This window comes from Erinaceus europaeus, chromosome 12 (assembly GCF_950295315.1).
Source record: "Erinaceus europaeus chromosome 12, mEriEur2.1, whole genome shotgun sequence".
NCBI classification, from domain to species: domain Eukaryota; kingdom Metazoa; phylum Chordata; class Mammalia; order Eulipotyphla; family Erinaceidae; genus Erinaceus; species Erinaceus europaeus.
The window spans coordinates 97,414,442-97,426,451 of NC_080173.1; the positions used below are offsets into that span (position 1 = coordinate 97,414,442).

The window sequence follows — 12,010 nt, forward strand, 5'->3', positions numbered from 1 at the left end:
TACTCAGTTACTTCAGGCCTTCAATAATTTTGTTCTGCTTGAATTTCTCAACCAAAATAATTAGGTTTTAATCTATCTAACTTCTAGATAGATTAATAATACCCAGTTTACAAGAAAAATATAGGACAGAGGAACATCTTAAGTGATACCCCAGGGGGCTGGAGAAACAGCTCATGGGCAGGGAGCCTGTCTTGCCATCATGCAGCCCTGGTCAGAGCCCTGCTGCCTGGGGAGGATCACAGCACTGGGAAAAAAATCGGTGCTGTGATGTCTCCTCAATCTCCTCTCTATTTCTCTCTCTATCTCTATATCTGAATGGAGAGCTTGTTTGGAGTTTCTAGCAGGGGAGCGCAGCTACTCGTATACCCTCGACCGAAGACCAGGTCCGTCTCTATTGGGGAAGGCCATCCTCTTCAACCAAGCGCACAGCTTCAGGAGGGACGCACATGGAGTGGTGAGGGAGGAAGGGGACACCCGCCTAGCCAGCCACATCAGCCGAATCAACCCTGGCGATCAGTGGGGTGACAGATGTCGCAGCCAGATCACCCTCACATCCTCTATATCTGAATGGAAATGTTAGTCCAGAAGCAGTGAAATGGTGCATTCACAGAAAAACAATAAAGACACCATCGGGGAACAATCAGCATATTTGAGAATATGAGAAATCATAGGAAAAATATCAGCTCTCTAGTTGTAAATTCCAGGGGAGGAAGAGATGGAGCCTATAAGTATAAAGACACTGGAGATATACATCAGGCACATGCAAGGTGTAGATCCTGTTTAGGACATAATTTAAACAAGTGACTATGAAAATTCATTTGTAAAATGAATAGAAATACTGAAACCCAGCTGGATACTTGTTGAGATTATGACAGGATTGCTTAGGGGCCCAGCGGTAGCTCACCGGGTTAAGCACACATGGTGCAAATCACAAGGACCAGTGCAAGGATCCTGGCTCGAGCCCCAGCAAGCGCACATGGTGCAAAGCACAAGGACCAGTGCAAGGATCCTGGCTCGAGCCCCAGCAAGCGCACATGGTGCAAAGCACAAGGACCAGTGCAAGGATCCTGGCTCGAGCCCCAGCAAGTGCACATGGGGCAAAGCACAAGGACCAGTGCAAGGATCCCGGCTCGAGCCCCTGACTCCCCACCTGCAGAGGGGGTTCATTTCACAAGTGGCAAGGCAGGTCTGCAGTGTCTCTCTTTCTCTCCTTCTCTCTGTCTTTCCCTCTTCTCTCATTTTCTCTCTGTCCTATCCAACAGCAGCAGCAGCAGCAACAACAACAACAACATCAACAACAACAATGGAAAAAAGGACAGCCTCCAGGAGCAGTGGATTCGCAGGGCAGGCACTGAGCGCCAGTGACAACCCTGGAGGCAAAAAAAAATGATAAAAATGGGATTGCTGAACTCTATGGATAATAGAGTAGTGCTGTGTCCTTCCCTGCTTTCTCTCTCTCCCCCTTTCCATAAAAATAAAAAATGGGGGGGCAGGTGGTGGTGCACCTGGTTGAGTGCACATGTTACAATGTGCAAAGACCTGGAGTTCAAGCCCTCAGTCCCCACCTGCAGGGGGAAAGCTTCACAAACGGTGAAGCAGGGCTGCAAGTGTCTTTCTGTCCCTCTCCCTCTCTATCTCTCCCTCCCCTCTTGATTTCTGGTTGTCTCTATCCAATAAATAAATAAAGATAATAAAACAGTTTTTAAAAATGGGTCAGGGAAGTGACTCAGTGGTATACACGTGCAAGAGCTCTCAGTTCTATTCCTAGCACTGCATTAATTTTTTTTCCAAGAAGGTGTCATGGTGCCATGGTAACAGTAAAATAAAGTCCTTCTCTTATACACCATGAAGGGGCCGGGTGGCAGCGCACCTGGTTGAGAGCACATGTGACAGCATGCAAGGACCCAGGTTCGAGCTCCCGGTCCCCACCTACAGGGGGAAAGCTTCACAAGTGGTGAAGCAGGGCTGCAGGTGTCTCTCTGTCTCTCTATCTCCCCCTTCCCTCTCGATTTCTGGCTGTCTCAATTCAATAAATAAATAAAGATAATTTAAAATTTAAAAAAAAAAATAAATATGCCATGAAATATTGATGATGAAATGTTAGATTGTGTGAAAATCATTTCCATGGGAGTGGGGATAGGGAGTGAGATAAATAAATCTCATCAGCCATGAGGTGGTGATGGGTGTGACTGGACATGGGAACACGGGAGAGTAGCTTATTCTCTCTACTTCTATGAGTACCTGGGATTTTCTATAATAAACTTTCCTTATATAAAAGTAGCCTTCTGGGGGCCGGGCAGTGGTACACCTGGTTAAGCTCACACACTACAGTGTACAAGGATGCAGTTTCAAGCCCCTGGTACCCACTTGCAGGGGGAAAGCTTCTCAAGTGGTGTAGCAGGGCTGCAGGTGTCTCTCTGTTGCTCTCTCTCTCTCTATCCCCCCCTCAGTTGCTCTCTGTCTCTATCCAATAATAAATAAGTAGATCAGTAAATAAAGTAAAAACAGCCTTCCTCTTCCCAACACAATTGTTTATTTGTTCACTGTTTCCATTGATCAGCCACATCTTAGCAGTTGCTGCAAACAGCTGTATTATCAAAGCTGGCCCACTGGCCCTGTACAGAAACACACAAATGATTGTCCTCTTAAGATGGAATTCTAACATCACTGCCATTCAGATGTTAGGTAGCTAACACTGACTCCATAGCATGCTCTCCATAACAATCCAGTCACTGAGGCCAAACACAATCTCTAGGGAATAAAGGACCATTATTCCCAACCTGGCAATTGTGTCTTACCACTCTATCCTTACAAAGTAGTACCAGATATGAATTGGTCCAACCCCTGTGGAGAGCAGTCTGGAGAACTCTCAGAAGGCTAGAAGGGGACCTACCCTATGACCCTGCAATTCCTCTCCTGGGGATATATTCCAATGAACCAAATACACCCATCCAAAAAAAAATCTGTATACACCTATGTTCATAGCAGCACAATGTGTAATAGCCAAAACCTGAAAGCCACCCAGGTGTCTAACAACAGATGAGTGGCTGAGTAAGTTGTGGTCTATATACACAATGGAATGCTACTCAGCTATTAAAAATGGTGACTTCTCTCCTCTCCTCGGTCAACTAGGAATATCAAAGGACACCACCTGGGACCGCAACAAGACAGGACCAGAACGACTTTGGAAACCCACCAAATCACCAGAGCACTCAGAGACCACTCTGCCCAGACCTCCAGCTCTACCCAGTCGAGAAACTTTTCGAAAGAACAAGGAATATCAAAGACCATCTGAGACTGCAACAAGATGAGACTGGAACAACTTTGGGAACCCACCAAGTCACCAGTGAGTGAACACATGTGTGGCTCGTGGACAGAGAGGAGCCTAAGGAGAGATTCCTGGGGCTAAAGCCCATATCTACTCCCCAGTGGCTGGTAACAGTCTGGCAGTTTGCCAGTTAAGGAGCCACCTCCAGTCTGTTTTACCAGCAAAAAGAACTGCTGAAGGGAGAAGACTCCCCTAAGACTAACCAAATACAACTGTGAGTCTCCATTTGCTACTGCCCTCAGAGGCTGGTGCAGCAGTGGGGGAGGCCCTGTGCTCACATCAGGGGGCAGAGAACTTACCAGGAAACTCAGGAGAGAGCTACACCTCAGTGGCCTAGCAGTGGGGCTGTATAGTGAGAGCCTTTCCACATTGTTCTCCTGATGAGAAAATGGTGAATCTACAGACTATAAACAGGACTTATTTAGAAACTCGTAGGGTTTAGAAACTCCCCGGTTTGGCTCTGGCTTCTGGCAGAGAAGCTGAATTGAGCCCGGAGCTTTGAATCCTTGGGGTATGGGACTCTCTTTGCATAACCACTATGCTATCTTACCCCCACTTTGCTTTATCTCTTGGTCAGGAGTGAAAACCTACTTATAGGTTAAAAAAAAAAAAATTAGGGTGGGGGTATAGCATAGTGGCTGTGCAAAGAGACTTTCATGCCTGAGGCTCTCAAGTCCCAGGTTCAACCCCCCCACATTGTCATAAGCCAGAGCTCAGCAGTGCTCTGGTTAAAAAAAAAAAAAAAAAAAAAAAACAACTAAGGCTACCATAGCCTACAGGGAAGAAAAAGAACAAAAGAGGCTTTAACAACCATTGTGCTTTAACGCAGGGATTGAGATAACATTGAAACAACTGTTAATTTCCACAACTCTGAACTCTTTAAGTACCTTATTTAGACACAAGTCAGTCCAGGCAAGAGTGATCTGTGGCCTGAAAAGTACTGAGAGAAGGGCCTCATAACACAGTATAATAATGGTTAAACCAAGAAGAAACATTGGAGAAGTGAACGAGGACAAAAGTCCAGCAAAAAGGTAGAAGCACAGAAGAATGAGATCAACATCCAAACACTAATTGAGGAATTAGTCACAGGAGTGAGGAACAAGTTAGAAAGAATTGTCATTAGAAATGCAGAAACAACAAATGAGACTCTGAAAGAAAGCACTAAACCCAAGGTCATTAGAGAGCTGAAAGCTGAAGTAGCTGAGCTAAGAGCACAACTAGCTGAACAAGCTACTACAGTGTCAGAACAGGGCAACAAAACAGCTGAGCTACAGAAAACAACAGAGGGGAGAGAGAATAGAATAACTGAGGCAGAAAACAGAATTAGCAAGATCCAGGACAAATTAGAGAAAACTAAGAAAGAAGTAAGAGATCTCAAAAAGAGATTAAGAGACACTGAAAATAATAACAGAGACATATGGAATTACTTCAAAAGAAATAATATATGCATTATAGGCCTACCAGAGGAAGAAAGAGAGGCAGGGAAAGAAAGCATTCTTTTTTTTTTTTTTTTTTTTGCCTCCAGGGTTATTGCTGGGGCTTAGTGCCTGCACTACAAATCCACCGCTCCTGGAAGCTATTTTTCACCCTTTTGTTGCCCTTGTTGTTCATCATTATTATTATTAGTATTGTTGCTTTTATTGTCATTATTGCTGGATCGGACAGAGAGAAATCAAGAGAGGAGGGGAAGACAGAGGGGGAGAGAAAGATAGACACCTACAGACCTGCTTCACCACCCTGCAGGTGAGGAGCTGGGGGCTCAAACCAGGATCCTTAAGCTGGTCCTTATGCTTCATACCATGTGCGCTTAACCTGCTGCACTACTGCCTGGCCCCTGGAAGAAAGGATTCTACAGGCCATAATAGATGAGAACTTCCCTAGTCTAGAAATATAAAAGACATACAGGTTCAAGAAGTCCAGAGGGTCCCAAACAGAATTAACCCAGACTTAAAGCCACCAAGAAACACCATATTTAGAATGAAAAGGAGTAAGGATAAAGAAAGGATCCTGAAGGCTGCAAAAGAAAAACAAAGAGTCACTTACAGAGGAAAACCCGTAAGATTATGCTGGGAAAATCCAGCAGGTTTCTCCACACAAACACTACAGGCCAGAAGAGAATGGCAAGATATCTGTCGAGTGCTCAATAAGAAAAGTTTTCAACCAAGAATACTGTATCCTGCTAGACTGTCATGCAGACTAGATGGAGGCATATAAACCTTCTCAAACAAGCAACAGTTGAAGGAATCAACTATCTCCAAGCCTGGCCAGAAAGAAGTTCTAAAAGGTTTCCTATAAACAATCAGATCACCATAAATATGCCACATATCAGAACACTCTAAAAATCTACAATAGTGGCATTAAAAACTTTAATCTATAATATCAATAAATGTCAATGGCCTGAATTCACCCATTAAAAGACACAGAGTAGGAAGATGGATCAGAAAACACAACAAAACACAACCATACGTCGTCTGCAGGAATCCCACCTAACTCAACAAGACAAGCACAGACTCAAAGTAAAAGGATGGAAAACTACCATACAAGCCAATGGACCACAAAAAAAAAAAAAAAAAAAAAAAAGGGCAGGAACAGCTATGCTCATATCTGACACGATAGACCTTAAAATATGTAAAATTTAAAATGATAGGGCTGGGCATTACTTAGTGCTCAGAGGATCAATCAATCAAGAGGACTTAATGATTATCGACATTTTTTTATTTTTATATTTATTTATTTTCCCTTTTGTTGCCCTTGTTTTTTTATTGTCTTGTAGTTATTATTGCTGTTGTTGTTGATGTCGTCATTGTTGGATAGGACAGAGAGAAATGGAGAGAGGAGGGGAAGACAGAGAGGGCGAGAGAAAGACAGACACCTGCAGACCTGCTTCACCACCTGTGAAGTGACTCCCTTGCAGGTGGAGAGCCGGGGGCTCGAACCGGGATCCTTATGCCAGGTCCTTGCACTTCGCACCATGTGCGCTTAACCCGCTGCACTACCGCCGGACTCCTGATTAACAACATTTATGCACCCAAGGAGAGGCCATCTAAATACACCAAACATTTACTGAAAAAGCTACAACAGTATTTTAACAGTAACACAGTAATAGTATGGAACTTCAACACCCCACTCTCTCAGCTTGACAGATCTTCCAGGCAGAAAATCAATAAAGAAAAAAGGGAGCTAATGAAGAGATGGATAAACTAGAACTATTTTCAGAGTAAAAATGGTGATTTCACTATTTTCAGCCCATCTTGGGTGGAGCTTGAAGAAATTATGTTGAGTGAAATAAGTCAGAAACAGAAGGATGAATATGAGATGATCTCATTCACAGGCAGAAGTTGAAAAACAAGATCAGAAGAGAAAACACTAAACTGAACTTGGACTGGAGTTGCTGTACTGCACTAAAGTGCACTAAAAGACTGGGATTGTGGAAGAGTTCAGGTCCTCGAACAGGATGACACAGGACTTAGTGGGGGCTGTACTGTTGTGTGGAAAAATGAGAAATGTTATGCATGTACAAACGACTGTATTGTACTGTCAACTGTAAAACATTAATCCCCCAATAAAGAAATTTTTAAAAAATGGTGTGGGAGTCAGGCAGTAGCGCAGTGGGTTAAGCGCAGGTGGTGCAAAGCGCAAGGACCGGTGTAAGGATCCCAGTTCGAGCCCCCGGCTCCCCACCTGCAGGGGCGTCGCTTCACAGGCGGTGAAGCAGGTCTGCAGGTGTCTATCTTTCTCTCCCCCTCTCTGTCTTCCCCTCCTCTCTCCATTTCTCTCTGTCCTATCCAACAACAATAACTACACGACATCAACAACAACTACAACAATAAAACAACAAGGGCAACAAAAGGGAATAAATAAATAAATATTTTATAAAAATGGTGAATTCACCTTCTTCCTCTCATCTTGAATGGGGCTTGAAGGAATCATGGTAAGCGAGATAAGCCAGAAAAGGCCCAGAGATGACAAAAAGCAAAAAGCAAACAAACACCCCATCAACCTGAGCACTTCCTGCATACATCCGGAAATACAGGTGAGTGGAGGAATGACAGGCGGGGTACTCATCACCATGCCAGTGAGGATGGGGCTGAATGGACGATGAAAGGTGCCCCTTCCTCTAGCTGAATGCAGCTACCGTCAAGGCACACGCTGAGACAGAGGGGTCTGGAAGCGAGTCCAGTCCTCCCCTAGCTGGGACTCTTTGGGAAAGACACAACATATGGAGTGTACATCTGACGCTGAAACCAGAAGTGGGAAGTGCTGGCTGGAAGGACTCTGATGCCCACAGTGCCAAATCATCCCAACAGACTAGGAGGCAGCACTATGGGTGTGGGGCTCTGCTGGTGGCTGAATGCGGGTCAGGCTCTTCAGTCACAAGTGCTGGAGCTACCCCCACAGAGCCCATGAGCTGCATCTGAGAAGAAAAGCCCAGTTCAGGCCAGGGTGATAACGGGCAAGATGACAACAGGAAAGAGCCAAGATTCAGCTTCCCTCAGAGTGCAGCTCCACTGCCTGTCTGCGGTCAGTAAAGTGATCTCCCCTCACTTGACCCTCTGCTTGCCTCCAGAAGGTTTCCTTTTTTAATTTTTATTTATTTATTCCCTTTTTGTTGCCCTTGTTGTTTTACGGATGTCGTTGTTGTTGGATAGGACAGAGAGAAATGGAGAGAGGAGGGGAAGACAGAGGGGGCCGCTGTGCTACCGCCCGACTCCCTTCCAGAAGGTTTCTAACTGACCCCAAATTCACAAGCCTGCTTGACACTGTACCGATGCCTTTTCCTGAATGCCCGGAAGCACATGCCACAGGGCCTTTTCCCCATGAATGGGCCGATGCGTTCAGCAGATCAGAACAGAACATCAGAACGTGCTAAATTTGGCAGCAGGTAGCTGAGACGCTTTTGGTGAAAGGAAGTAGACACCATTTGGAGCTAAAGGAGAGACACTGTGCAGTGCTGCTCAGCTGTGCCTTGCCTATAGCCAGGAGTGAGGTGATGTGATTGCTAACTACAAGAGCCTCTGACTCCCCAGGTCCATGGCAGTTCATGCTTCTGCCCTGTGGCAGAACTCACAGGCTAGAAATGAAACCCTGAAAGGAAGCATAAGCAATGGGCGTTGAGCTAAAAGACTGGTCTACTACCCCTTTCCACCTCTCTCTCTGTTCTTTCTCTCTCCCTCTCTCTCTCTCTCTCTCTCCGTGTGTGTGTGTGTGTGTGTGTGTGTGTGTGTGTGTGTGTGTGTGTGTGTCTATCTCTGAGTTGCCCAAGTCTTTTAAAACTGCTTGACTCTACAGCATTCATAAACTACAAGCGGAGCAGCCTGTTAGTCAAATTCCCCATATAAAGAACTCCCCAAACAAGGTATTTTTCCATTCAGCTATTGATGCTTACTTACCCCTGGAGAGCTTTAAAGCCTGGGTGAGCCCCTCTCAAGCTGAAATTCAAACAGCAGCTCACCCAGCACACAGCCAAATGGACAGTATTTGCAGGTCCATATGCTATTCAACTGCATTACCGTAATAGCTAATGCAATATGGACAAATCCCATCTTATAAGGGCTGCTTACAGTCTGGTCTATCTGGGGCGGGTTTCAGACTACTAAGTGCTATTCATTTACTATTAGTCGTCTAGGAAATGACTTCTGAGGAGATAAACACATGAGAGGCATCGTTGGGCAGCTGAAGAACAAAAAATATTCCCTCACAGTTGACATGACCCCCACCTCTCTCTCTCTCTCTCTCTCTCTCACACACACACACAAACACACACACACACACACACACACACACACACACATGACACTATCAGCAGACTCACAAGATGCCAAAAACATCTCCTGGCTTTGCTACTCCCCAGGCTTATTTGGTGTCAAGATAATGTCTTCCCTTCTCTGTCTTCTGGTTGCCTTCCTGACCTGCCCACCTGTTTTATTATATGTCGGCATTTTTGTCCCACTGCATTCACCCACTGATTGTTTCTGTGGGATCTTAGCTGGCAAACATTTGGAACAGCCTGGCTTCACGGTATTTGTTTACAGTATTCTATGTAGGTTTCACCTTTTCCACTGGACTGAGATGTGAGTGAAAATCATAAGGCGACGAGAACATATTTGTGGCCTGAAGACTCGACAGCACTTCGCCGCAAAGTGTTTCTCTAGAGCTTTGTAAAAGCCCACGACCCTGTTAATATTGTTGAGCCTGGGTGACTGCCAGGGACCTTTTTTCCTCCCTCCAAAGATGATTACAGCTACTAAAATGCCTGAGGAAAGCCCATGACCAAGTTCATGGTTCAACTACCTCTCTCTCTCTCTCTCTCTCTCTCTCTCCCTCTCTCTCTCTCTCTCTCCCCCGCCCCCCCCCCGCCCCGCAGTGACACTTCTCTCTGCCCACGGCCACTCCCATTGTGCTCTTCCCTTGGCCCACACAATGGACAGACACATGCAGACCGAGATGTTTTCCACCCCGCTTGCTCCCTAGCGTGGAGGGCCCGGGCTGAGGTTACATAAGCCCCTCCGGAGCCGGCGTCGGGGCAGGCGGTCTGGGTTCGGCGGCCCTGGCTGCCCGGAGCCCGCGTCGCCAGCAGGAGGCCGGGAGGGCGCCCCGCCGCAGGCCGCTGTCAGACCACCCGGCGGCCGGCCCGGGGCTCCAGGTGCGGCCAGAGCGACCCGCCCGCCCCGGCCGCGAGACGCAGCTCCCCGCGCCCGGCCCCGTCCGCCCCCGTCCGCCGCCGCCGCCGCCGCCGCGCGCTTACCTGCCCGGACCCGGGCCGGGGCCGGGGCCGGGACCTCCGGGGCCTCCGGGGCCTCCGGGGCCTCCGGGACCTCCGGGACCTCCAGGACCAGGGCCGGGCCCGGGACCAAGCCCAGGACCCCGACCGGGACCCGGACCGAGACCAGGCCCGGGGCCCGGGGGTCCCGCCGTCCCCCGCGCCGCGCCCGCTGCAGGGAGCTGTCCGCCGCCGGCAGGTGCTGAAGGCGGCTTTCCGGCTCCGGGGCCCGGGCTCGGGCCGGAGCTTCCGGGCGGCAGCGACCCATCGCCACCCTCCAGGCTAGCCTCGTTGCCCATGGCGGGCGCGAGGGGCTGGGGCCGTGCTGGGCCCGGGCCGGCGGCTCCCGGGCGGCTGCTCACTCGCTCAACGCCGCCGCCATCTCCCAGCTCGGCTCGCGCCGCCGCCTGACCCTGCGCATGCGCGAGCGGTGCCGCGCGCCCCTGCCCTGCACACACACCCCCTCCCCACGCGCGCGCTCCCGCCAGCCCGAGAGTCGCGTGTCCACGAACCCGCGATGGGGTGGCTGGGAAACCGGCTCCTGGGCCGGCGCATGCGCCCTGCGGGGCCGACCTGCCGGCGTGGGGCGCCCGGGCCCAGCAGGATCTGGCGGCATAGCTCCAGTGCAGCAGGATGCACGGGGCTGTGCGCGCTTCCGACAGCGCTGAGCCTGACCCTAGATTCGCTGGCGACTCCTGTCCTGAGGAACCGGACAGCAGAGGGTCTCCTTTGTGTAGCCACGGACTGGGGGCGAGTGTCGGAGAGGAGTCACGAGTGTGACCTGCAAAGATGCAAAGAGACGGGGGGGGGGGTGTGTGAAAAAGGCGAATGAACAAGGGTATTCAGAGGCACGAGGTCACGGAAGCATAGAGACAAGATGCTGAGTAGTGAGGCCTGATTGGGGAATGAGGACTCCATCCATCTGCCATTTCCCCCTGAGAGCTGGTCCCCCGGGAAAGAACCTCAGGAAGCCTCCCAGGAAAGGGCGGAGGTGTGTCCAGGTTGCCTGGGGCCACAGGACAGTGACCTTGGAGATGGGAAAGAGGAGGTGATGCTTCCCAGAGGCCTTACAGGTCATGGGCCCCTTGGAATAGACCTAAAGTAGACTTCCCAGCTTCTTCCAACATGAAGACCCCAAATCTCACCTGCTCTAGTCTTACTTTTAGGTTCCTGATTATTAAACAATTTGTCCTGCTTTATATCTTAATGCTTTTCAGCCACCAAGTTGCAGATGCTGCCATGACTCCAACCTGATTTCCCTGGGCAGGCGCCCTCACCAGTGTGTCCTGGAACCTCACCTCCCCAGACCCCTGCCTCACTAGGGAACTAGGGAAAAAGAGAGACAGGCTGGGGGGTGGATCCACCTGCCAACACCCACATCCAGCGGGGAAGCAATTACAGAAGCCAGACCTTCCACCTTCTGCATTCCATAAAGAATTTTTGGTCCATACTCCCAGAGGGATAAAAAATAGGAAGTTTCCAATGGAGGGGAGGGGATAGGGAACTCCGATGGTGGGAATTGTGTGGAATTGTACCCCTCTTACCTCACAATATTTTTTTTCTTTTTTTTAAATATTTATTTATTTATTTATTCCCTTTGTTGTTGCCCTTGTTGTTTTATTGTTGTAGTTATTATTGTTGTTATTGATATCATCGTTGTTGGATAGGACAGAGAGAAATGGAGAGAGGAGGGGAAGACAGAGAGGGGGAGAGAAAGACAGACACCTGCAGACCTGCTTCACCGCCTGTGAAGTGACTCCCCTGCAGGTGGGGAGCCAGGGGCTCGAACCGGGATCCTTTCGCTGGTCCTTGCGCTTTGCGCCACGTGAGCTTAACCCGCTGCGCTACCGCCCGACTCCCTTTTTTTTTCTTTTTTTTCCTCCAGGGTTATTGCTGGGCTCGGTGCCTGCACCATGAATCCG

At 48.8% G+C, this 12,010-nt stretch overlaps 1 protein-coding gene across 3 annotated transcripts in view; it reads right to left on the reverse strand.

Moving 5' to 3' along the window:
- BSN (bassoon presynaptic cytomatrix protein) overlaps positions 1-11,017 on the reverse strand; it is a 117,476-nt gene extending 106,459 nt beyond the window's left edge. For 2 of the 3 annotated variants that reach the window (XM_060204684.1, XM_060204686.1), the window contains exon 1: positions 10,074-11,017. In XM_060204684.1, the coding sequence (XP_060060667.1) occupies positions 10,074-10,387 (314 nt within the window). In that variant the 5' untranslated portion in view covers positions 10,388-11,017. The remainder of the gene's footprint in view (positions 1-10,073) is intronic. The other variant, XM_060204685.1, reaches the window with a different exon arrangement.
- Positions 11,018-12,010: the final 993 nt, after the last annotated feature.